General features: G+C 50.5%; 2 protein-coding genes across 2 annotated transcripts; both read right to left on the bottom strand.

Annotated features, from left to right (window-relative positions):
- Positions 1 to 595: 595 nt before the first annotated feature.
- LOC103246061 (A disintegrin and metalloproteinase with thrombospondin motifs 7-like) lies at positions 596 to 6,769 on the bottom strand. Its single transcript, XM_073011967.1, is given in 8 exon segments — positions 596 to 1,767; positions 1,770 to 1,937; positions 1,940 to 2,224; positions 3,459 to 3,579; positions 4,493 to 4,626; positions 4,954 to 5,123; positions 6,482 to 6,618; positions 6,755 to 6,769. Coding segments are annotated over 8 exon segments (1,434 nt in total). The 3' UTR covers positions 596 to 1,363.
- On the bottom strand, positions 6,515 to 23,766 carry LOC140710503 (A disintegrin and metalloproteinase with thrombospondin motifs 7-like). Its single transcript, XM_073012363.1, has 3 exons — positions 23,642 to 23,766; positions 7,710 to 7,854; positions 6,515 to 7,112 (listed from the first exon to the last, which is right to left on the bottom strand). Exons 1-3 carry the CDS (start codon positions 23,677 to 23,679, stop codon positions 7,032 to 7,034), a joined length of 264 nt encoding a protein of 87 aa, XP_072868464.1. The 5' UTR covers positions 23,680 to 23,766; the 3' UTR covers positions 6,515 to 7,031.
- Between the last annotated feature and the right edge of the window lie 2,240 nt (positions 23,767 to 26,006).

Genomic DNA, 26,006 nt, shown 5'->3' with positions numbered 1-26,006 from the left:
AGCTGCTTTCCCTGAGTATCGCCTCGATGCCCACGCAGTGCTGGGCCCTTCATGCCCAGACTTCATTTATGCAAGGATGGGGCTTGGCAGCCCCTTTATTCAGCATATGAAGGCCCTGAGAGGGAAATGGAGCCCAAGGCCACACAGCTGGTGAGGGGAGCCTAGGTGACACTCCAGGGCCACCCCATTTTCTGCCCTCAGCACTGCTGAGAGCAGCTGGGGCTGCAGGAAGGAAGTGTATGAGTGTGTGTGTGTGTGTGTGTGTGTGTGTGTGTGTTGGAGGCAGCGGCGGGGTTGTGCAGAACCACCTCTAGCTCAGGCCCTTCCACCAGGACCCAGCTGGCCAGGAAACCCCCCACCACTGGGATTAGCAGAACCCTGGAAGGGAGGCCCTTCCTGCCTCAAACCCCATTACCTCATCAGCAGGGCCCTGGTTGTGTGTGCCTGTAAATCCCAGCTACTCAGGAGGCTGAGGCAGGAGAATCACTGGAACCTGGGAGGTGGAGGCTGCAGTGAGCTGAGATCGCGCCATTGCACTCCAGCCTGGGTGACAGAGTGAGACTCCATCTCAAATAAAATAAAATAAAATAAATAAAATAAAATAAAATAAAATAAAATAAAATAAAATAAAATAAAATAAAATAAAATAAAATAAAATAAATAAAATAAAATAAAATAAAATAAAATAAAATAAAAAAATAAACAGCTGTATTAGATAACATGGGTTTCCTAGCTTTGGAAGGTATCTGCCCAGTTCTCCATTTTCGTTTTGTCATCATAATAGCATTTTAAGGAATGCTCAAATGTCTGTATCTCAGATTCCCGATTCTGAGACCCTGAGGACACTGAGTGTCAACGATGGGAAGACTGAGGGGAAAAGGGAGGACTAAGAGACAAAGGGGGAAACTGAGGTGTGGGGAGACCAAGGAACAACGGGGGAGACCGAGCGGGGAGAGAAAGACCGAGGGGCATGGGTGGGACTGGAGGGCAGGAGGGAGACCGAGGGGTACGGGGGGAGACTGAGAAGTATGGAAGGAGATGGAGGGACAGAGGGGAGACCGAGGAGCAGTGGGGAGGAGATAAAGAGAGCGGGGACTGAGGAGCATGGGGGGAGACTGAGGGAAATATGGGGAGGAAGAGTCGGAGTTAAAGAAATTGCCCTACTTTTCATAAATAGTTCAGGGAAATAAGTCAGGGTGGTGAGGGGCCACTGGACTGGTCTCCAGGACGCAGCAGAAATGCAGGCACAAGACCTGCCGGAGCTGAGCAAGGACACAATCGAGAGAGAGCTGTGTCCGCTGGAGGGAGAACGCCAAGAGCTGGAGCACACTGAGCACGCGCCGCGAGCCAGCACCCACCTGCCTCATCCATTTCCCCTCCCAGTGCGCCTGGGACATGGGGCGGTTGCCAGCCTCATCTCACAGATGGGGAACTGAGGCTCAGAGAAGCCAACTTCCAAACCCATGGTGGCCCAGCAGTGAGCTGGAAGCTGAAGCCAGCGTCCCTGTCCAGAGATGAAGCCCCTGCCGCCGGGGCTGTGCCTGCCCCACTTCTCACCTCTGCCGCAGGTGACTGTGCACTTGGTCCAGGGCCCATAGTGCCAGGAGAACTCGGGTGGCGGGACCTCACCATGGCCGCCTGCCTCCCTGTGGATGGTGTACTCATAGCGCACCCCGGGGTTGCTCTCCTGGAACAGCAGCTGGGTGGGCAGGCAGGAGCCCGTGAGCACGAGGTGTCTTCTCCATCCACCCAGTCCTAAAGGAGCCAACCCCAGCCACCTCTGTGAACTGCAGCTACACCATCGGGCCATTTTAAAGATAGGGAAACCAAGGTAGAGGCCACAGCAGGAGGGCCTGGCTCAGAGCCAGGCTCTGTGACTGACCCAGGGCTCACTCCTCCAGGACGAGACCTGCCATGAGGGGTGCTGAGCCTGGGACTGCACCTCTGCTCCCCCACCCTGGGCCTCGGGAGGCAGGCACCTGGATCCAGACAGGCTCGTTGGTGGGACCCGGGGACGTGAGGTTCTCCCAGTTGCCCCTGCGTGCATATGTGAAGGTGGTCCCTGCCACCTGGTAGTCCCCGTTCCACTGGATGGTCCAGCCACCATTGAGGAAGTACTTCTCTGGGTCCTCGCTCCGCAGTGCCAGGAAGTTGGCAGCCTCGGCCACCTCCTGGATGCGGATCTCGCGTGCGCCGGCTGGGATCAGCCCCACATCCACATACCCTGTCAGCCAAGGGTTGTGGGTAGGTTGTGCCCAGGGTGAGAAGGTTGCTTATCCCCACCCGCTTCCCTCACGTCTCTCCCCGCTTGCCTCCGCCTGCTGATGCCAAAGATTTCGCCATTAGCTTTAAAGTCTGAGCTCCCAAAATTGCTCAGATGTGTCGTGGGTCACCAAAACCTCACAGAGGTGCCACAAATCCTGACCCCGTGGCCATGCCCTGTCACCCCCTCTTGAGGACCTAAACTGGTCTCATCATAAGGCTGTATCCATCCCCTACACTAATTCTCTTTCTAAAAAAAACAAAGTGCCCAGGCCTTTCTCCTGGGACACCCTCCTCATCCCCACACAGCCTGCTTGTATTCATTCACTTCTGTCACACCCATCACGTGCCAGGCACTACTCTCAGCACTTGTGTAAGCTCATGGGTAACAGCCCTATAGCCTAGGTACTATTGTTATCCCCATTTTACAGATGAGCAGAGAGGCAGACAGGGATGGTAACGTGCATGAGCGTCCTGCTGGGATATGAGCAGCCTCCAGGGCCAGTGCTTTATCCACCACATTGCACTGGGATGAAATCTAAGCTGCTCAGCCTGGCATTCAAGGCCCCATAGCTGGTCCTGCCTTCTCTTCTTGCCTCCAGGCTCTGGCACAAGCTCTTCCTCCATTTGGAAGACCACTTTCATCACTTCTGAGCTTTATGATTCAGCTCAACTTCCACCTCCTACAGGAAACCTTCCCTGACTTCCCCAGGCCAGGACCTTCTTCCTCGGTGCTCCCAGAGTCCTCTGGGCCTCCCTCCACTGCACTGGTCACACCAGAAGCTTCTGCCCCTGCAGGACTGAGCGCTTTGCCTGCATGTCCCCATCACCTAGCACACAGCCAGTATTTGAGCAACGTGTGCAAAACAGACCGGAGGTGAGGGCCCGGAGCTGGGGGTCTCAGAAGCTTCAGGAGGAGACTGCCATTCTTTGAAAGGCCCAGGGGCCACACACAAGCCGGGTTGGCCCTGCCTGGGGTCTCTGGGACAGGAGGACTCCCCATGGGGACATGTCTCTGCACGTGGGCCAGGGGTCCCCTGACTCCTGCAAGAATTCCACCCCAGCAAGGCTTCCCTGCTTAGCCATCTCCAGGCTGGGTGGGGACCACGAGGCCAAGGACAGGGGCCCAGGGGAGATGGGGAAGGGGTCACCAGGTGAAGAGCACACCCCTCCCCCACAGCAGTCCCACCCCATACCCAGGCCCTCGGCCTCCTCGAAGGTCCCGCTCACGGTGTGGCAGGTGGAGCCATTGCCGTGGCACACACCACAGCGATCCTCCATAGCACCGGAGTCAATCTCAAAGTCACAGCCCACGTTCTGCAACACACAAGGAGGGGAGGCTCCTGGTGCTGGCGTCCAGCCCTCTGTGGCCCCAGCCCCGGGGGCCAGCCAGGCTCAGGAGGAGAAAGCTGGGAGTGGGGGTCAGGAGGCCTCTCTCTGGCCCTGCCCCACCCTAGCTGTGCCTCTGACCCAGGTGAACTTCTCTACCTCCCTGAGCCTCAGTTTCCTCAGATGTGAGATGGGGAGACCCACCCCTTGCTTAAAGGCATGTCGTGAGCATCACATGAGACAAGAGAAGGAAAGAGTTCTGCAAAGGCCACGGGCAGGCAGGGGATCTGACGCGCCACGGGCTCCTGACCAGCGCGTGCAGGGAATTTCAACGTCAAAGGCACTGGGGGTTGGCACCTCCCTGCTGGTCCTCCTCGGAGCCCAGGCCTTGATACCCCAGAGGCTTAGAAGCCAAGAAGCAGGGACAAGTAGGTGGCTGGGGACATAGGCAAAGAGGAGAGGCCATTGCTGTTATTAAAAATAAGAATAGAAATTGTTACCAAATACTGAGCACTATTCTTCGGGGCTCAGAGCCCTTCATGTCACCTGTGCCACCTAATTTAACCCCTTCTGTCAGGGAGCAAACCACTGCCTGGGGTCAGCCAGCCAGCAAGAGGTCAAGTCACTGCCTGGGCTTTGGTTTCCTGGCTGGGGCGGTGCTGGTGCAGGCATCCAAGGAGATGCAGGGGGCGAGGCCTGACTGGGAGGGGTCCCCAGTGCCAGGAGGCATAGTAGGGGCTTTGCCTTAGAGGTCATAGAGGGTAGGGGCTGGGAAGCCCAAAGGTAGAGCATGAGGAGGGTGGCCTGAGGAGGACCAGGAGGGACCCAGGAGACAGCCTGAGGCCCACCAGTGGGGCTGGGGGCAGCCGGTGCTGGGAGAGCCTCTTCTAACCAGGCAAACCTTGCAGATGCCGTTGATGCAGAGGTCCCTGCTGGCCCGGACCTGGTAGCAGGGGGTGCCATCGACCACTGCGTCCCGCAGCTTCTCGGCAAAGTACTCATTCGAGGGCCGGCAGTGCAGCTCGCAGGGGTTCACTGGGGGCCCAAGTAGAAGAGCCATCAGCAACAGCTGGGGCAGGAGTGTGGAGGCCACCAAGAAGATCCCTCTGTGACACACATCCATAGCAGGCTAGAGGCTCCCAAGCAGCACCAACATGCTGGAGGCTCCGGCTGGGCTGGTAGCTATCTGCAAGGCTGCAGACTGGAGAGCTAGTGATGGGTGAGCAGCAGCCCCAGGGGACATTGGGAGCGGCCCAGGCTTGGGGTGGAGACTGGGCCTCCTGCTTGCATCACAGGGTAACCTTGGACCTACACACCCCCAGCCCTCTGAGCCTCAGTGTCTCCAAGGGAGGCAGCACTCACCGTCGTTGACCACGGGCACCCATGTGTGCAGCTGGCCCTCGTAAAGCGTAGCGTCAAAGTGGCTGCACTGGATGTGGCGGAAGGAGGGGCGGCCAGCGGGGCAGGCCTGTAGGTTGCAGAGGCGGAAGCACTTCCGCTCACCCACACAGTATTTCCCTTTGTATTTGGGCCTGTGGGAGGACCGGGGTGCACCCCAGTGAGGGACTGGTGAATACTACTGCATGGCTACAGCCCAGAGCGAGCGGCTTCCTCCTGCACCCACACCCCGAGATCCCTGCCGCCCAGCTTTGTGCACGCTGCTCTCCTCCCATGGGCTGCCCACCCTCTGGCCCAGACACACCCTCCCTGTTTGTAAGGACCTGTGGGGAGGTGGCAGCAGGAAGCCTGAGCTCTGCCCCCAACCTGCTGTGTGATCGGGGGCAAGTCTTGAGCCACCCTCTGGGCCTCAGTTTCCTCCAGTGTAAAGTGAGGTTGGGGCTGCCTCTGCAGAGGGCTGTTGAGAAGCTGGGACAAGCTGTAGGCATGACTGGCACTGGCTGGAGGGACTGCTCCAAGTCTCCGACCCATGACACCAGCATCCTAATGAGCCCTTGAGTCCTCAGCCTCCTTCCTGGTGGCAGTACCCCAGCCCGGGCCTAAAGGAAGCGCCCAGGGCCCCAGCCAGCTGAGAGGTCTGACCAAGCACAGCTCCTGAAACCCTCTGCATCTAAGCCAGGGTCGCTGACCATCACCCAGCTCAGACCTGGAGGCCAGGAGGCAGGAGGGCCACAGGCCAGTCTTGGGTAAGCACAGGGCCCTGGGTGGGGCTGGCTGTGAACCTCATGTCTGCCCCAGGTGGCCTCCTGAAGTGAAGATTAGCCGGGTAGTGCCTCAGGTCTACAGTACCACTGGCCTCTGCATCTCACCAGATCTTCACATCCCACCGTTTAGACAGGGAAACAGAGGCCCAGAGAGGTGAAGTCACTCACCTCAGGCCACCCCTTGAATGCTGCCCTGTCCATCTCAGACCTTTGTTGTGCCTCTGAGGCCACCAAGCCCCTCCCGCTGAGTGCCCACTACAGACGAGCTGCAAAACTGAGGGCCTGGCCTGCGTAAACTGCATTTGCCCCCGACTACAACTTTACTGGATGGGCACTGCTATTACATAGACGGGGAAACGGAGGCCCAGAGAAGGGGTGAACAGAGGACTCGAACTCAGAGCCATCTAAGGTCTGAGACCCATGCTCTTCGCCACTGCCCTCTCCTGCCTCCTTCCAACCAGCAGCTGCTTTGCCATGTGGCCTCTGATGAGTCTCTCCAGTCTCTGGGCCTCAGTGTCCCCCTCTCTGGAAAGGGGTCAGCAGTGGGGACCCTGTCAGTCCCCAGAACACTGCTTGAAAGTGACTCAAGGTGGCCTGGACACTCGGACTGACCATTATGAAGACACTTCTCAGAGCCAGGGTCTGGGACAGAGCCAAGCTCCTGCAATCGGCTGACTGCCTGGGTCCCTCTGTCCCATTGCCCAGGGTACCCTGGGCCCCACACTCACGTAGGCTGCGTGCACTGCCGCTCGGCGCTCTGTACGCCCACGCCACAGCTCCGCGAGCAGATGGACCAGCCGCTCCAGCCACCATCCACGGCCTCGGGCCGGAAGCCCACGGGTACGCACTCCCCATTGAGACACCACTACTGTGACAGATGGAGGTAGAGCCACCCCACCCCCCAGCCTATCAGTCATCCTCACCCTAGTGAGAACAAGGTGGGTGGGAAGGCTGCGAAAGGCACAGAGGGGAAGGATGGAAGGTGAGAGAGACCCCCTCACAATCATCACAATCATCTGTGACCCAGGCCACAGGGAGGAGCTGAGCAGGGAGTAAAACAGCCCATGTGCTGACTCAGCTGAAGACACCCTGGGGAATCGTGGAATCAAGCCCTGGCCCCAGTGCCTCCGCTTTGCAGATGGAGCCTTGGGCTGTAGAGAGTGAGGGGCTCTGCTAGGAGAACAAGCAAGACTGTGAGCCGGGGCTGACCCCAGGGCCCGGTCACAGCAGGTCTGGCGTCTCACACACCCACCGCCGGGACTGGGGACATCCCCTACCTTATTCTCCCCACACCCTGGCTGCATCCAGCTTGGAGTGACAGGTGGTCCCCACAGAGCACCAGAGTGTGTGGCAGACATTCTGCAAGGAGGAGGGCATAAGCCATACCCTCACCCCCTCCCAGTGCCGCCACCCACCCTGCCCCCTCCCTGTCCCCAAGGGTCCCCTGGACATCCTTCCACATGGCAGGGGCCCACTGACCCCCAGAGGTTCCTTCTTGTGTGCCTGCTCCCACCTTCCTCCCCGGACCATGTGGTGGTATGGGGTGCCCGGGGCCGCGCTGCTCAGAGCCGTCCCCAGCTGTCCCCACCTCTCCCGGCCCAGCCCCTCCTCTGGAAACACTCCCGTTAGATCACTTCAGGCAATCTTCTCCAGGATAAATAGACCCTCCCCACTGGGGTCCCTTTTCCCTCTCATGAGCCAGCTCCAGAGAGGCTAAGGGACTTGCCCAAAGTGTCACAGTTGGTCCATGGTTGATGCAGAAATCAGAGCTGGGTCTGTGGCCGCCCATCCCTGGCCTCTCCCACAGGCCACTTGACGTCTCACAGTATCACTCGGGGGCGCAGCCCAGGCCAGGCGAGGTTACTCCCAGGTTGGCATCCACGGGCTGGTGAGAGCTGTCCCCTGAGCCCTCCTGCTGGGTCCCCACACCCCCACACCCACATCGGCCCCACTCACATCCATGTCCTCGCAGAAGGCAGAGTAGGCCCCATACTGGAGGCGGCACTGGTGGCTCACATCATAGAGGACGCCAGGCGGCACCGAGGGGAAGTCAATGATGTCCTTGGCAGGAGGGTCATCCAGGCACGGGCCCCACCCACAGCTAGAGGATGGAGGGGGCGCAGCCTGTGAGACCCATCAGAGAAGTCTCGGTGGGGCCGGGAGAGGAGGAGAGGTGGGAGGGGGCACAGAGCCCTACAGCTGTAGGAAACTCCAGCCTCCCCGCTCGGTTCAGCTGATCCTCCAACCACAGCCAGCAGCACAGGCCCTTCCGGCCTCTCTCATCTCACCTCCTGGGCACTCCAGCTGGCTAAACAATCCCAACCCCAATCCCAGCCCTCTGCACACGCTGCCAGGGCCCTTCCCTCAGAAGGCCTCCTGGACCGCCAAGCCCTCATGTGGCGCTGCCCTCTGACCCTGCAGCCTCCGTCCCTGAGCCCAGACCCTGGAGCCAGGCCCAACAAGGATCCAGAGAACATCACATCACAGTTGACACAACAGAGCCTCCGATGGCCCCACCCAGGCAGAGACCTCGGGTCATCTGTGGAAGGGCGAGGTCTGGAAAGCAGCCACCCCCGGGAGAGAGCCCAGGGCAGCCGTGCCTGTCCATTTCCCCCACCCACCGACAGGGCTGGCCTCCGGCCTCCACTCCTGTCTTCCTCCAGCCAGCATTCCCTGGCAGCAGTGGTGGGGAAAATGGCAGACATGAGCAGGCGCCATCTGTGTCCACCATACACTTTTGCTGCTGCAGTGTGCCAAAGACAAGGCTGCCCAGACACAACACCACGAGGCAGGGAGCACAAAGGTAGGGGCCCTGGGGAGGGCGGCCCAGGCCTGGCTGGCACTCACTTCTGCCTCTGCCTCACTCTGTACAGCCCTTGGCCATGCTATTGTTTCTGGGATCCGTGACCAGCCTGCTGCCCCTGCTGGAACTTAGGCAGACACCACTACAGCTTAGCAGCAGGAGTGCCCTAACCAGCATGCTGACCACACTGCCTATGGCTCACTGCTGTCCTGGAGGAACTGGAGGAAGGTTTGGGGCCTTCTGGGGGCAGCAGTGGCTGGGGAGAATTGAGCCACGCAGACATGCAGGGCTGGGGATGACCCAGGCAGCCACGGCTTGGGCAGAAGCAACGGAGGGAGGCAGGACCCGTGGGACCTGGGGCCTCTAGCCAGGCAGGGGAGATGGGGAGGCACAAACCCTCCAGTTCTATAGTCTGGGTGGCCTCAGGCCAGGTGGTGCCAGGCCAGAGGGCCAGGATGAGCATACAGTCCTGGCTGGGACAGGTGGGGGGTTGCACAGGGAAGAAGGGCAAAGGTGATGGATCCTGGAGTCCAGCAGGGAGAGAAAGACACTCCGAGATGTGGAGAGGCTGGGAGAACATGAAAGGGTCTGGAAACAGGGCCAAGACCGCTGAAGGCAGGTGTGGAGAGAGGCTGGGAGGGTAGATCAGACCATGGAATCCCAAAACCCAGATTTCAGAGGAGCGGGCCTGGCAGCTGGGAGACCCAGGGTGGGGTGGGTGGTCTGTGTGGTCTCCTAAGTCCCCTGGCCAGTGACAAGCCCCTGGCTCTGCCCAGAGCTGCAGAGAAGAAAGCCAAGGTGACCAGACTTCTACTGAGAACCCTGGAATCCTCCTGGAATCCCCCAGACTGCCCATGCTGGCTGGAAACAGACCCTCGAACACGGGCGTTGGCAGATGAGCAGCTGCTGGATGCAGTTCTAGTGCCCAAGATGACCACGTGCCAGGCTGGTCCCGGGTACTGGGGGCATACTCTCTCATTTGCTCCTCACAACATCCCAGGCAGACTCTACCATCATCTCTCCTCACACACTCAGGGCCCATACGTCACTTGCCCTGGGTCACGCAAGAGGGACGTGATGGCCAGGATCTGAAGCCAGGCCCCGGCTGCCTGCACCAGGCTGTGTCTACTCACTAAGCTGCCGCCAGTGCAGGGCTCCTCCCATTCAGCCGCGAGCCTGGCCTCAAATACTTCACCCCAAATACAAGTTCAAAACCATGGCAGCCAAGGCCTGGTGGGGAGAAAGGAGTGTCCCAAGTGCTCCTGCAGCTTGGGGCTCCCTGAGCCTCCCTGGGCCTGCACCCGGGGCAGAGTGTCAGCAGTGGGTGGTGGGCTCAGCTGGCCCTGGGCTCCCTCCTTCCCGCTAGCATTCCGTGGCTCCAGGAGGTAGACTGGGGGCTCACCCATCCCAGCCAGGGTGTCCTCTGATCCCGTGGCTGAGGGGTCCCATGTGCCTCATCCCGGCACCAACAGTCCCTGGGCTACAGCCCAGCCCGTCTGCTTCCTGGCTGCCCCAGTGCTGACTCGTTGCTCATGTGGCTCCTGTGGGCCTGCTGCTGGGCAGCTGAAGCCACAACAACCTCTCAGCCCACCCTGGGTGTGTGGGAGAAGTCGGGAGCATGAGGCGACCCTCACAGAATCCACTGCCAGAATCAGGCCCAGGTGCTGTCTTGGGAGTCAGAAACCCAAGTTCTATTCTCTGCCTGGCTGTAGTTGCTGTGTGGCCTTGGGCCTTCACGTCCTCATCTGCAAGAAGCTGATCCCAAGCTACAGGGGTATAAATAGCAGTGTCTTCTTGGGAAAAATCACACAGGCGGCCAGCAGCCAGCCCTTCCTTCCCCTGGCAGGCTCACTGCCAGCTCCTCTGCGCTGCCGACACACCCGGATCCCCAAACCCATCAGCCCTTCCCCTCCACGCCCCTCCTTAGGCTAATTATAGCGGGGCTGGGCAGTCCCACAAGAGGTCAGAGCAGACAGTAGGTGACTCTGGTCAGAAACCTCACTCTCACCTCGAGACTGCAAAGAGCTGCCCACCACTGACAGGAGAGACCTGTGGGCCCGCTCCCCTGGCCACCCCTGGGATCTGGTCATGGAGTCACTGAATGGGGGGTCCATGGGGTGAAGTGAAAGACCCCACATGTGACCCAGCCTGTCTCTCTCCCTGTAGAAATGCTGGCTTCGAGGAAAGCAGGGACCAGGGCCTCCCCTTCTCCCACCCAAGTCCGAGTTGACACCAGTGAAATGCTGTGACCTCTCCCCAGGGTCCCTTAAAGCACCTGTCAGCCAGGAAAGGATCTTAGAGTTCTTCAGGTCAACCCTCTTGGACAAGCTCCAGATGCTACCCTCCAGCACCCCCTCCCCGCCACCTCCTGAGGGTTCTTCTGCCCCACCCTACACTCGCGTGGCCCCGGCCTCTGCCCAGCCTGCCCTCCACTTAGCACCCTTCTTCCTCAGGGTAGACGTCAGCCTTTAGAGGGCAGGCTCCTTCTCCGAGTCACTGTCCCTGACCCCAGGAGGGCTTGGTGCCCCTCTCCCCAGTCCTACAGCCCACGAGGACTGCATGCCTCGGTGCCAATCATCCCCAACTGTCATCTGTCCGTCTCCCCCTGGTGTGAGGATCTGCAGGACAGGCACCTGGAGGTCTGTCTCCTTTACCACGGTCCCCACACACAGGTCCTGATGGACACGGAGTCTGTGGACACAGCAAGAACGAGTCTGGATTCAGCCCTGTGGGTCTACCTGGCTGGGTAAGCATCTACGCGCAGGAAGCCAAGGGGCTTCAGGACCAGCCAGGATGAGGGGGTTGTCTGTGAGTGCCTCCGAGGTGCCCCCAAGTCCTGGGAACACTGCCTGACCATTTGGCACTTCGGTGAATCTCACTCATTCTGTCCCCCAACCAGCTGGGGTGGGGCCCGTCCTTTCTCTCCTGTCCCACCCCCAGCAAGGAGACCAAAGCCTGCAGGCTGGGAGACAGGCTGCTGCCACCCTCCCCACCTCCGCACACCCTCTTCCTTCCACCTCCTGGGCCTTGGGAGGGCCCTGCTGCCTGACTCCCAGGATGCAAAGGTGAAAGTGTGAAAGGACCTTGGGAAGATGGGGTTCTTCTTCCTCCCAAACACCCCTCCACTGGTGAGGCATGGATTGCTCTGCTTCTGTCTGGCTCACCCCACTGCCAAGGCTCTGGGAGGCCATGGCTGGCTCTGACTCTCATCCTGTCCTCCCCTCCTCACCCCAGGTCCCGAGCCAAGTCCCTCAAGCATGCCAGCAGCTGAATGAGGACAGAGACTTGTCTGTCTGTCTGTCTGTCCTAGAGCCAGGGTGTTGGGTGGCACCCTGGGTGGGGGCAGCTGGGAACAAGCCCTGGGGGTGCTGTGGCGGCAGCTACTATTCTGATTTTCTGAAGTCATTCTCTCATTCTCTACCTCTCTCTGGGGAAGGAGACACACCTTCCTCTCCACCTTCAGGCCACTTGCCTGGTTCAAGTCCGTCCCATCTATCACTTGGTAACAGTGGAAGGAATAGTAGTGAGCGTGTGTGAAATGCTTACTGCGTGGCAGGTGCGGTTCTCAGCACTGCACATGTTTTCTCACTTATTCCTCATATCACATGCACAAGGCAGTCCCATCATGATGTCCATTTTTTGAGGCTTAAGGGATAATATAACTTGTGTGCCAACACAGGTAGAAGCCTGGGCCACAATCTAGGTTCTTTTTTTTCCCCAAGACAGTCTTACTCTGTTGCCCAAGCTGAACTGCAGTGGCGTGATCTTGGTTCACTGCAACTTCCACCTCCCAGGTTCAAGCAGTTATCCTGCCTCAGCCTCCCGAGTAGCTGGGATTATAGGCATGCACCACCATGTCCAGCTAAATTTTGTATTTTTAGTAGAGATGGGGTTTTACCATGTTGGCCAGGCTGGTCTCAAACTCCTGACCTCAAGGGATCTGCCTGCCTCAGTCTCCCAAAGTGCTGGGATTACAGGTGTGAGCCACCATGCCGAGCCAGTCTAGGTCCTTAACCACCAAACAAAACTCTTCTCTGCTTCAAATCCCAATCCCCACCCTAGTAATCCCTCCTCTACTGGAGGCCAGCATCCTTGCTCTTATATCCCTAATGGACCTGGTCACATCCCTGCTTAAACCCCACAGTGAGTGGACTTCTAGAAAAACATGGCACATTGAGCAGACAGATTTATTGATGCTCCCTTCCAAAACTGCACTCTGATGACAGTAGAGGAAACAAACAAGGCATAAATCCATAAGGGGTGATGATGGATAAGGAAGGATGTCAAGATTCTGGAAGCTGGGAAGCAGATGGCCGGGCAGTAGCTGACTTGGTAGAGTGATGAAAACTGAGAGCCAAATGCCTGCAGGGAGGAACCATCCAGAAGGAGAAGCCCGGAAAAGCCTGTTTCCAGGGACCCCTCAGGGCCTTAGGGCCAGGAAGGCTGAGGACAGTGGGCTGAAAGTCTGTAAGAACTGATCAGACCCTAGATCCCCTCCCAAACCCTGTGTAGCCAAGTGACGGCCACCTCTCCACCCAGCAGAGGGCCGGGGATCACTCCCTGGAAAGGGTGAACCAAGAGGCTCTGGCCCAGCAACACTGGGCATAGATGAAGGCCCAAGGCAGAAGGACCTACAGAGAAAAGAGGACAAGCAAAAGTCTACACATCGAAGGGTAAGAAACACGCCAAGCCCCTTCCTCACTTGGATGCCGGAATGCTGCAGCCAGACATACACTCTCCCAGGAAAAGTCTAGAGGATTCTTCTCTGGGGAAACTGAATCACTCAGAAAAATGACCTCAGATACTGACATTAGAGGATCTCCCCAAAACAGCCCTATCTGAACCAGTCCTTCAGCAGTGACTTGGAAAAGTCCTGCCCAAGTCCACAAACTGCCCAATCGGTGTCTCTGCATCTCCTTGCTATATATGAAATACTGCCAATGCATTTTAAGAAAACTTTTTTTTGAGACACAGTTTCTGTTGCCCAGGCTGGAGTACAATGGTGCAATCTCCGTTCACTGCAGCCTCCGCCTCCTGGGTTCAAGCGATTCTCCTGCCTCAGCTTTCTGAGCAGCTGCAATTACAGACACCAGTCACCGCACTTGGCTAATATTTTGCATTTTTTTTAGTAGAGATACAGTTTCACCATGTTGGCCAGGCTGGCCTGCCTTGGCCTCCCAAAGTGCTGGGATTACAGGCATGAGCCACCTGGCCAAGAAAACTGTTAACATGAAACAAATATTTAAAAAAAAAATAACCCAAAGGAAAGAAAAACATTTCAGGGAACAGAAGAGAAAAGTCAAATCCATGTAAGTAATAACCTCAACAGAGATAAGAGAACCTACTGTACCCATGAAACAAGGATAGGATCAAAAGGTGCACAGGTTGAGCATGTCCAATCCCAAAATCCAAATGCTCCAAAATCCAAAACTTTTGAGCACTAACATGACGCTCAGGGGAAATGCTCTTTGGAGCACTTCAGATTTTGGACTTTCAGACTGGGGATTCTGAACTGCTAAGTATAATGCAAATACCACTCACCCCCAAAAAATCCAAAATCTAAAACACTTCTGGTCCCAAGTATTTCAGATGCAAGACACTTAATGTATATTTAGTGAATGAAAAAGTTCAAGAAATTAAAAGTACAATAAAAAAATAAAAAATTTAATAGGATTATAAAGTAAAGATTAATTAGATACCTCCTGGAAAATAGAAAGAGATGGCTGGGCACGCTGGCTCATGCCTGTAATCCCAGAGCATTGGGAGGCTGAGGGAGGAGACTAGGAGTTCCAGTCCAGCCTGAGCAACATGGCAGAACCCCATCTCTATGAAAAATTAAAAAATTAGCTGAGTGTGGTGGGACACACCTGTAGTCCCAGCTACTTGGGATGCTGAGGAAGGAGGATCATTTGTGGCTGGGAGGTCGAGGCTGCAGTGAGCCATGATTGTGGCACTGCACTGCAGCCTGGGCAACAAAGTGAGACCCTGTCTCAAAAAAAAAAAGAAAAGAAAAGAAAAAGGAAAAAAGAAAGAATAGAAAAGAAAATAGAGATGAAAAAGTAGAAAATGTTTAAAAATAAGAAAGTAAGAGAATAGCTGCATATGAAGGATTCCAGAAAGAGAAAATGTAAGAAAGTTATCAAATAAATAATACGACAACAGTTCAAGAACTGAAGGGCACAAGTTTCTGGATTAAAACAGTCCAATGAGTGCTACCTCAAATTAAAATAGACCAAGGCATATATTGTAAAATTTAAAATAACCAAAGAGAGAGAGAGAATCCTAAAAGCTTCCAGATTTTTTAAAAGGTCACATTCAAATCAGAATGGGATGGGACCTCTTCAGAGCAATGTTGGAAACTAGAAGACAACAGAAAAATGCCTCCAACATTCAGAAGAAGAGTCACTTCCAATCCAGAAGTTGATATTAAATCAAAATATCAATCAGGTGTGAGGGAAGAATAAAGACACTTTGAGACGGGCAAACCATTTACCTCCATGCACTCTTTCTCAGAAAGCTACTTGAGGATGTGCTCCACCAAAACAAACAAAAAAAAGATACCTCCCCCCCAAAAAAGTACCATGGGATCCAAGAAACAAGAAGACCCTCCATGAATATTTTGGGGCAGGCCTAGAAAGCATCTAGTCTAAACTGGAGGACAGAGGGAGTTGGGAGGAAGGTCCAGAAAAGAAGGGAACTGCTGGATTATCTGGTAGGGATTACCTTTGGAAAAACTGGATTAAGAGACATCTTACAAAACTGTTAAAGGATCTGGAAGGCCTGGAGAAGCAACAAAAACTAAGCACATAAAAAACTTGTTCTTAAAAAGAAATGCCATCTAGATGGGGCACGGTGGCTCACACCTGTAATCCCAGCACTTTCGGAGGCTAAGGTGGTGAATCACTTGAGGTCAGGAGTTCAAGACCAGCCTGGCCAACATGAGAACCCTGTCTCTACTAAAAATACAAACATTAGCTGGGTGGGGTGGCAGGTGCCTGTAATCCCAGCTACTTGGGAGGCTGAGGCATGAGAATCACTTGAACCTGGGAGGCAGAGGCTGCAGTGAGCCGAGACTGCACCACTGTACTCTAACTGGGGCAACAGAGTGAGACACTAAAAAAAAAAAAAAAAAGCCATCTTATTACAACACTTAGTTCAGCCATCAAGATTTACAGCCATAATAATGAAAACACAGAATATGGGCTTAATCCAAATATGTTAACACTAAATTGGGAGGAAAGGTGAGGGGACAAATGTATGTACAGGAAGTGATGCAAGGGTGCTAAATCCCAACCTTCCAGATAATATCGAAACTGGAAAATCAACAAATGAGAGTCTAGCAATGCTTTTTGGAAATAGAAAAGTAAATACAAGAAAAAGCTAAAAGTGTTAAGTTTGAAGGTGGTTGCCTAGAAAAAAGCAATGGAGGGTGGGGAGAAGTGGGGCAGGTATACAATGCTCTGCTGTTGCCATCTTCCATTCTTTTTTTGAGATGGAGTTTTTTTGCTCTTGTTGCCCAGGCTGGAGTACAGTGGCAAGATCTTGGCTCACTGCAGCCTCTGCCTCCCGGGTTCAAGCAATTCTTCTGCCTCAGGCTCCTGAATAGCTGGGATTACAGGCGTCTGCCACCATGCCCAGCTGATTTTTTATATTTTTAGTGGAGAGGGGGTTTCACCATGTTGGCCAGGCTGGTCTCAAACTCCTGATCTCAGGTGATCCACCCACCTCGGTCTCCCAAAGAAATGGGATTACAGGCATGAGCCACTGCATCTAGCCTGCCATCTTGAATTCTTCATATCTTTGACCTTGCTCCTTGTAAGCAAGGTCTATTTATTTTATTACTATTATTTTGTTGAGACTTCTCAGTTTGCTGTTTGTTTTCTGCTATAGATATTTGAAGTTTTTAAGCAATCAAATTTGTTAATCTTGTCTTTTTATAGCATCTGAGTGTTGTGTTAGAAAATCCTCTGCACCACTCCAAAGAAGTGAAATTCACCTGTTTTTCACTTATAATTAACCTCTTTAATCCAAATACAGAGATGCAAAGTGACATTTAGCTATTGAATCTTATCCAGTACCCTGGAAGCATCTTTATCAGTCCAGACTGACCACATGCAAACAGCACCACCTCCATGCCAGCCTGAGAAGTGTGCACTAAGCCCCTGGATACAGAACTCCAGGTCACAACCCCTCCAGTGATTTTCTGGGGGTGACATTTTATTAACAAAGATGGGTTTCCCTACATGTCCATCTTTACCAGGAATGGAAATTTACACAAAAGAGAAAAGATGCAGGGGAGGGTGGGGAGGCACAGCTGGAACTTTCCAGGAGCCCAAGGGTTCATTTACCTCTCTGTTCCTAACTCTCTGTGTCAACTCTTGACCACAAGAACTGGCACTAGCTTTTCATAAAGAGTCCTAGAGAAGCCGTCTCCTGTGTGTTTGATTTTGGGAAGCTGGTCCTTGCCAGTGTCAACTATCCTACATGAGACAGAGAGGAAGTCACACTTAAGACCAATATATGGCATAATGATCCCACTGAGAAGGGCCCTGGTAGTCGAGGCGGTACCCTAAGACCAGCCTGCCACAGTGAGCCAAGCCTGGAAACAAAGCCAAGTTCAAGGTTGCTCCCCCAAGACATTCCTTTCTCTGTTGGCCAAACCACAGGGGTGAGAGAGGCTTGGTTCCACCAGGAAGCATTCTTGGTTAAAAACTTGAGAACTAATCTGGCTAACTTAAGTAAAAGGGACTTATTGAAAGACTGTCAGGGAACTGACAGAATAGAAGGAAGCTGATGGATCAGGCTTGAGAACAGTTAAGAACCCAGAAACAAAGAGGAAGGCCCCAAGAACCACAACAGTCTCTTAACAGAAATGGTTCAGCCCGCCCACCCCATGACCTCTGGTGGTACTACAGCCATCTCTGTTTCCCCGCCTTTCTCACTCAAATTTCCACGTGCAAGGAAAGAGCATTTGGTTGGCTGAGTCTAAGTCTACATGCACACGCCCTGGCTGCAGCAGGGTGAGAGAGGATCAGATCTGGCTCCTAGCTTTTCTTACTAAGACCCCACACAAAGGCAGATTCTCCACTCTGGAGACTGAAGGCCTATTAGGCAGAAACAGTGTCACTACTTGTTTTTAGACTCTGAGCAGGAAGGGACTTCACCCCAAAGAATGCTGCGCCTAAGGCATCTGGGGGCCCTTACCTCATCTAGAGTTGATGAAAAATGGTGTGTGTGGGGACGGGGAGAACTGCTTTTCCTAACAGTTCTTTCCATAACAGTTTTGATTGGAAGTTTAGTCCATTAACATTCAAGGTTATTATTGATCAGTAAGGACTTAATCTTGCCATTTTGCTATTTGTTTTCTGGTGGTTGTGGTCTTCTTTTTCTTCTTTCCTTCCTTCCTGTCTTCCTTTTTGTAAAGATGATTTTCTCTAGTGGTATGATTTAACTTCTTGCTTTTGGTTTTTTGTGTATTCATTGAGTGTTTTTTGTTTGTTTGTTTGTTTTGAGGTTCCCACAAGGCTTGCAATACTATCTTATCACCCATTGTTTTAAACTGATAACTTTACACTGCTTGCATAAAAGAACAAACAAATAAACAAGCAAAAAGAAAACTCACCAAAACTCAACACTTTAAATCTGTCCCTCTGCTTTTTAACTTTTTGTTGTTTCTACTTATATCTTATTGCACTGTGTCTTGAAAAGTTGTTGTAGTTATTATTTTTGTTTGGTTCATCTTTTAGTTTTTGTTGTCGTTTTTTTGAGACAGTCTCACTCTGTCACTTAGGCTGGAGTGCAGTGGTGCCATCTCGGCACCCTGTAACCTCCACCTCCTGGTTCAAGTGATTCTCCTGCCTCAGCCTGCCAGGTAGCTGGGACTACAGACACATGCCATGAGGCCCAGCTAATTTTTTTTTTTTTTTTTTTTTTTTTTGTATTTTTAGTAGAGATGCGGTTTCACTGTATTAGCCAAGATGGTATCAATCACCTGAACTCGTGATCTGCCTGCCTTGGCCTCCCAAAGTGCTGGGATTACCGGCATGAGCCACTGTGCCCGGCCTCATCTTTTAGTCTTTCTACTTAAGATAAGAGTTGTTTACACACCACAATTACAGTGTTATAATACTCTGTGTTTTTCTGTGTACTTACTATTACCAGTGAGTTTTGTACCTTCAGATAATGTCTTATTGCTCATGAATGTCCTTTTGTTTCTGATTGAAGACTTTCCTTTAGCATTTCTTGTAGGATAGGTCTGCTGTTGGTGAAATCCCTCAGCTTTTGTTTGTCTGGGGAAGTATTTCTCCTTCATGTTTGAAGGATATTTTCAGTGGATATATTATTCCAGGGTAAAAGGTGTTTTTTTTTTTTCCTTCAGCCCATCACACATATCATGGCACTCTCTCCTGGCCTGTAAGGGTTCCACTGAAAGTCTGCTGCCAGATGCATTGGAGCTCCATTGTACGTTATTTGTTACTTTTCTCCTGCTGCTTTAGGATCCTTTCTTTATCCTTGACCTTTGGAAGTTTGAATATTAAATGCCTTCAGGTAGTTTTCTTTGGGTTAAATCTACTTGGTGTCCTATAATGTTCTTGTACTTGAATATTTATTCTCTGCTATTATCCCTTTGAATAAACTTTCTACCTCTATTTCTCCACTTCCTCTTTAAGGCCAGTAACTCCTGGCTTTGCCCTTTTGAGACTATTTCTAGATCTTGTGGGCGACTTTGTTCTTTTAAATTTTTTGTCTCCTCTAATTGTGTATTTTCAAATAGTTTGTCTTCAAGCTCACTAAGTTTTTCTTCTGCTTCATCAATTCCACTATTAAGAGACTCTGATGCATTATTTATTGTCAATTGCATTTTTCATCTCCAGAATTTCTGCTTGATTCTTTTTAATTATTTCAATCTCGTTGTTAAATTTAACTGATAGAATTCCAAATTCTTTCTCTGTGTTATCTTTAATTTCTTTGAGTTTCCCTGAAACCACTATTTTGAATTCTCTGTCTGGAAGGTCACATATCTCTGTTTTTCTATGATTGGTCCTTGGTGCTTTAATTAGTTTGTTTGGTGAGGTCATGTTTTCCTGGATGGTCTTGATGCTTGTGGATATTCAATGCCTGAGCATTGAAGAGTTAGGTATTTATTGTAGTCTTCTCAGTCTAGCCGTGCATTACCCTCCTGGCTTTGCTATGTGCCAATACACATGGAGTATTCCCAGGCAGAGAGGCTCCCTCAAGCCTCAGTGTTCAAGGTGTTTACTGGAACTTCATCACAGAGGCATGCTTGATTGTCCATGTGGATGGATCTTCTCAGTTTTCAGTTTCCAGTCCTTCCAGGGGTGACCTAAAGCCTGGACTCTAAATCTCTTAGCTGGTTTTCCTGACCTGGCTAGACCCCACACTAAATCTCATTATTAGACTATCCGTTATGACCCAAGAGCCCCAGGCAAAGATACTCCTGTCAGGCATTACACATTGAAGATTACCCCCCAGGAGTCTAGGACAAAGGCCAGACCTCTTTTCGGTCAAGGTTAATTTTTATTTAAAACTGTACAACATGCCATCATTCCATTATCCTTTCTGTTTTATCTTCAAAATAACCCTAATAAATGGGTAAGGATGTTTATTATCATAAACAAGATCTCAAGAGGGAAGACACTTGGGCAAGGTTGCACAGTTGATCCTGGACTCATGGTACAAGACTCTTTCCACTCTCTGAGAGCCCCGAGTCCTGAGAAGAAGATGGAAACAAGGTGTGTATATGTGTGTGTGTGCACATGTGTGTTTGTGTGTGTAAACGTATATCTAATGAGTATGTGTGGATATGTGTACATCTCTGTGTGTTTGTGTATATATGTGGATGTTTGTGTGTCTATAAGTATGGTTGTATATGTGTGTATCTGTTCAGTGGTGCACATCTGGAAGGCCAGCTACTCAGGAGGCAGATGAAGGAGGATCACTTGAGCCCAGGAGTTTGAGAGAGAGAAAATTTCAATGATCTTCTTGCAATTAGAAGAAGAAACCTGGGGCTGAACATAAAAAGACATAAAGCACCGCATACAGAGGCAGAGAAATGTCTAAAGAAAAACAAGTGACCAAGAATTAGTTAGTTCATCGATAAAGAAATATAGCACTTTAGCAGCAGAATAAAACTGTAAGATAATTTCCTCTAGAACCCTGACAATCTTTGTGAGAAAACTGTCGATCGCATATGTTAATCGCCAAAACTTGCAGGACTCTGTGCAACAGAACTGGCTAGTAAAATCATTTTTCTTAAACTCATTATGCTACCAGTGGCATTCAACTCTTTCTCAAGCAAGATTTCACAAACCTATCTCCAGCTTCCAGATGGTGAGGGAAAGTGTGATCAGATTTTATGATAAATTGTGCCTGTCTCTGAGCCCATCTCCTCCTATTTAAGAGAAGGAAAATGAAGCAAGCACATTACAGCCCTGCCGACAAAAGTCACAAGATAAGCAAATAATTATTATTTAAAACCAGAGAGTCTTATAATTTATTCTCGAATGCCACACATTCTATATTAGATCTTTCAGTTCAATTTACTTGTATTCTTTGAAGCAAATTTATAAGATTCAAATTATTCATAAAATACTCCCAAGCTAATAAAACACTTTAACCACAGGAAGTATCATGCTACATAATAGTGTGGTGGTGAAGGGTGTAGGCTCTTAAACCAGAAAACACAGGTTCAAGTCCTGGCTCTACCACTTTGGCAAGGTTACACGGTTTTGCTGTGCCTCAATATCTCCATCTAAAATGTGGGGATGACAATAATAGTGTCTATTTCACAGAGTTGTTTTGAGGAAAATAATATATATAAAGCACTTTGAACAGCAGTTATTGCTATATAAATGTTTGTTATAGTTATTTTAACATTTCAGATTATAAGTATCTACCCTGTTACTCAGATAACAAGAGTCCCTAAGCTGATAACATGATGAAGAGCTTTTGGGTTTCTTAATTTCCATCAGTTTTGTGAGGGAAAAAATACCACATGAAGAAGAGCAACTAAGCAGGCATGAGAAGGAAGTTTGGCTTAAGATTGGGGGGCTTGGATTTATTAGGCTTTTGTCTTCTAAAAATTTCCTATGCTCCATTGATAAGAAGATGTTCAATATCAATCTAGCTAAAAAGGACCAGTAGACCCCACAAGACACTGAGTTAGAGACAAAAATAGAAAGGTAATAAATGAAATATGGAAAACTACACAACCAGAAAAATAAAGAACTACCAGTATCCAAAACATGGCTAAATCTCACAGGATTACGTTGAATGAAAGAAGCCAGCCACAAATGCACACATAAGGAATGATTCCATTTATATGAAGTTCAATAACAGGTGAAACGAATCCATGGAATCATGTGAGATTTAGCCATGTTTTGGGTGCCACCAAGATGGCACTTTTTGTGTTCTAACATGGTGGAAAGGACAGAAAAACAAAAGAAGAAAACTGAGCTAGGTAGCTCTCTCAAGCCCTTTCATAAGGTCACTAATCCCACTCATGAGGGGGCTCCTCCCTCATGACTTAGTCATCTCCTAAAGACTCCATCTGTTAATGCTATCACATTGGGGTTTAAGTTCCAGCATGAATTTTGGAGGAGACACAATCATTCCAACCATAGCAAATACACTTTACTAAAAAAGAAGAAAAAAGAAAAATCTTATCTCTAAACATAATTATTCTAAGAGTTTATATATTTACAGCCCAGTTTTCCACTTGCGTACATACATATTTGTGACCATGAGTGTCATTCTTAGCTGAGAACAGTTTCAGCAAGTTAAGTTTTTTCTCACATTATCTATTAATATCTTATTCAGATAAAACCAAATTTCTAACCTAGATTTTAGGTTGAGATAGAAACCCATAGTCATTTGTTGCAATGTGAGAATGACGAGAGAGATATTAACTAGCAGAATCCAACTATAAAAATAAATCTAAGAGCACAATTCTCTACTAATGACTCCCCCCAGACAAATCATTACTTGGATAGCAATGAATCAACTAAAAATGAAAGTGAGAAAAATTCAAGTCCTTTTAGTGATGGATGGATGTTTATGAGACTATTAAGTGAAGAAGGTTCAGAAACGAGGGGATAAATGGCATGCTAATTTGGGGTTGAATGGAGTAATGAGATGATCTTGGAAATACAAGAATCGTGCTTAATGGGACTTGTCTACTTGCAATTCAATAAACCAATATACGTAAATTCAAAGAGACAAAGGACATGAGCACTCAGAACAAAATTATAGGAATACAGCCAGTCACAGTGGCTCATGCCTGTAATCCCAGCACTTAGGGAGGCTGAGGCAGGCAAATCACCAGAGGTCAGGAGTTTCTGACCAGCCTGGCCAATGGGGTGAAACCCCATCTCTTCTAAAAATACAAAAATCAGCCGGGCATGGCGGTGGGTGCCTACAGTGCCAGCTACCTGGGAGGCTGAGGCATGAGAATCACTTGAACTGGAAGGCGGAGGTTGCAGTGACCGGATTGCCCCACTGCACTCCAGCCTGGGCGACAGAGCAAGACTCCGTCTCAAAAAACAAACAAACAAACAAATACAAATTTGCTGTAATAAATTTAGCAAAGAGTCACTAAAGTTGAGATAAGGGTCACTGTTCCACATCTGACACTTTTAATTCTTGAGTCATGGGGATGGCAAGCCACGAACAGAGTCTTCTGACCGGAAGCTAAAACCAGCCTTTGGGGTGGGTTCAGAGAGACTGTTCAGACTCAAGATGTGAAAGCAGATGTTTCCTGGTAGAAAATATCCTGAAGGCAAGGGCATTTTCAAAAACAGTGGTGCTGGGAGAAAGAGAATGCTGTGTATTTAAAAAGAAAAAAAAAAAAAAGGTAAAAGAATACCAACAAGGAAGAAAAAGTGACAGACAGTAGGGTGACTATACGTTCTCAGACCATCCAGGCTCTGAGGAGGGCGAGACTAGGCCAAAGTTACCCAGCAACAAGGTACAGCTAAGGTTACATCTGCTGTCCCGGTGCAATTATTATAGTACGCCTTTCACTCTCCAAAGTGAATTTGGATGATAAAGCTTATGATCACCTTACCAAAGAGAGGAAATTAGCCAGAAGACCCATGTGTCCATTTTAAACGGTGTGGACTGGCCCACAGCTCCGTGCCGCTGCCCAGCTGAGCGGTATGCACCACCTCTGCCTCGCCCTCCCCCGCCCTGCCCGGGGCTCCAGGAAGGCTGGAGCGGAACCCTAAGCTCCCCCGCTGCTCTGGTGCCACCTGCAGGTTATATGAGGGAACTGCTTCTCCCCACTCCGACCCTGGACAGCCTTGGACTTGGACAAAAGACATTCCGAGCACGCGAAGCCCCGGCTGGGGATTTGGCTGAACCCTGAAGTCCACGTTACAGAATAAGATGGGCCCAGCTTAAACCAACAGAGCCCAGCTCCTCCTCTTCCTACCCACTCCTGTCCTGTCTCATTTTGTAGACGGGAAACTGAAGCCTAATTCAGATTTTTCATTGATAGGATTGTGAAGCAAACAGTTGGAGCCTCCCAGGTGCCATTCCCCACATCTCTGTCTTTCCCCTAATACGTTAGGATAGTGGAGAAGCAAGAGAGCTTAAGCTTACTAAGCTCCTAACGTGTACAGGCCAGAGTGGGCACTTTTCTCTCCAGCCTCGCACTTGACGGGAAATAGGTGATCACACAACTAGGCGACAGGATCAGAGTGGGCTCGCGATGTGCTCACCGTCTGTCAGCTGAAACTGGAACCCAGTGTGAATATGTCAGTCTAAATGCAGAGCTCTATGCGTGTTCCTCTCTATTCTCTTGGTCACCAACACCAATTCCCAAGGCAGAACCCCAGGAGGGCTGGACTGAAGGACCTGGAGGTAATAGAAAACAGCTCAAGAGTGGTGTACATGGCACTGGACTTTGGATTCTCCTCTCTGTGTTGGAGCCTGTGAATTGCTACCGGCAGTAAACCGAGGACACTGTAGGGTTCACCTTCTTTTAGGGATCACAGTTCTGCTCGACCTATCTCCAATGTCTGAAAACTGTTGTTTTATATATTTTGTTCCATTTTTCTAGTTGTTCAAGGTGGGAGGCAAATCTGGTCCCTGTTAGCAATCATGGCCATGTGTAGAGGTTGCAGGATGTTGTTTATATCTGTATCTTTTTTTTTTTTTTTGAGACAAGATCTTGCTCTGTCACCCCAAGTGGCACCATCTCACCTCACTGCCACCTCCACTTCGTGGCCTCAAGTGATCCTCCCACTTCAGCCTCCTAAAGTGCTGGGATTACAGTTGTGAGCCACTGCACCTGGCCTAAAATTGTATCTTTCTTATTATCAGTGAAGTTAAACATTTTTTCCTGTGTGTCAGCAGCATTTGTATTTCTTTTTCTTTGAACTTTCATATGTTTTTTCCCATTTTTCTTAGAATTGTTGGTCTTTGTCTTCTCTACTTTTAGAATAGAATGAATATGATATTAATCATACTTCGAATTGTGGCCATGATGGAGTACCTGTATTGATGATAGTCTCCCAGTATAAACAACTACAAAGTTGGATGAAATACATGAAGAAATTGTCTTCAGACATTGGGCAATAGGCAGTTCCAGGTACAATCTGAGAGACGGGAATCACATGAAGTGACTGCTACATTTTTCTGGTAGGGAGTTTCCAAAGCCTCAATGACAGCACCCAGAGGAAGAGGCCAAGCCGAGAGGATGTGTTGTTTGGTGGAGGAAACAGAGACTGCCACTCAGGGCTGCTAAAATGTGTGTGACAGAGTCTCAGAAAGGATGGAGTTTCAGAGAAGGAGTCCCAGAAATCTTACAGAGGTTGCTGCAGGTCCTTGGCCAAATGCGAAACTATGAATGTGTGGATTGAGACTCTGCAAGGCCCAGCACAGAACAGTCAATGGGGAGCTGAAAGCTAAACAGTAATTTCAGTGGTCACAGACTGCTGGAGACACATCTGAATTCTGGCTCAGCCAGAGTCTCCAGTCTTGGAATCTCAGGTCTTGATGAATATCCCAGACATTCACAGGAGGGCCTAGAAGGCCGTGCCTTGGGATTAAGGAAGATTCCCTAGGAATAAGGGCAAAACTAAAAAACAGCTCACCCTAACAGAACCTAAAATGGAGCCTTGACACTCATGATCCAGTTAACCCATCAGTGATTTAATTCCCTGCCAAAACAACTCAACACTAGAGTAGGATAACATAATCCACATCTTTACAATGAAGGTTCACAATGTCTGACAGATCAAGTAATACTAGACGTGTGAAAAAGTGAGAAAATGCATCCTAAAATTAAGAGAAAACTGGTCAATATGAACAGACCCACCATGCATGGTGGCGCATGCCTGTAATCCCAGCACTTTGGGAAGCCAAGGCAGATAGATCACTTGAGCTCAAGACTTCGAGACCAGCCTGGGCAAAATGGCAAAACCCCA

This window comes from Chlorocebus sabaeus, chromosome 26 (genome assembly GCF_047675955.1).
Source record: "Chlorocebus sabaeus isolate Y175 chromosome 26, mChlSab1.0.hap1, whole genome shotgun sequence".
Lineage (NCBI taxonomy): Eukaryota > Metazoa > Chordata > Mammalia > Primates > Cercopithecidae > Chlorocebus > Chlorocebus sabaeus.
The sequence above is the reverse complement of the archived record's forward strand: the minus strand, read 5'-3'. Positions and strand labels throughout refer to the sequence as shown.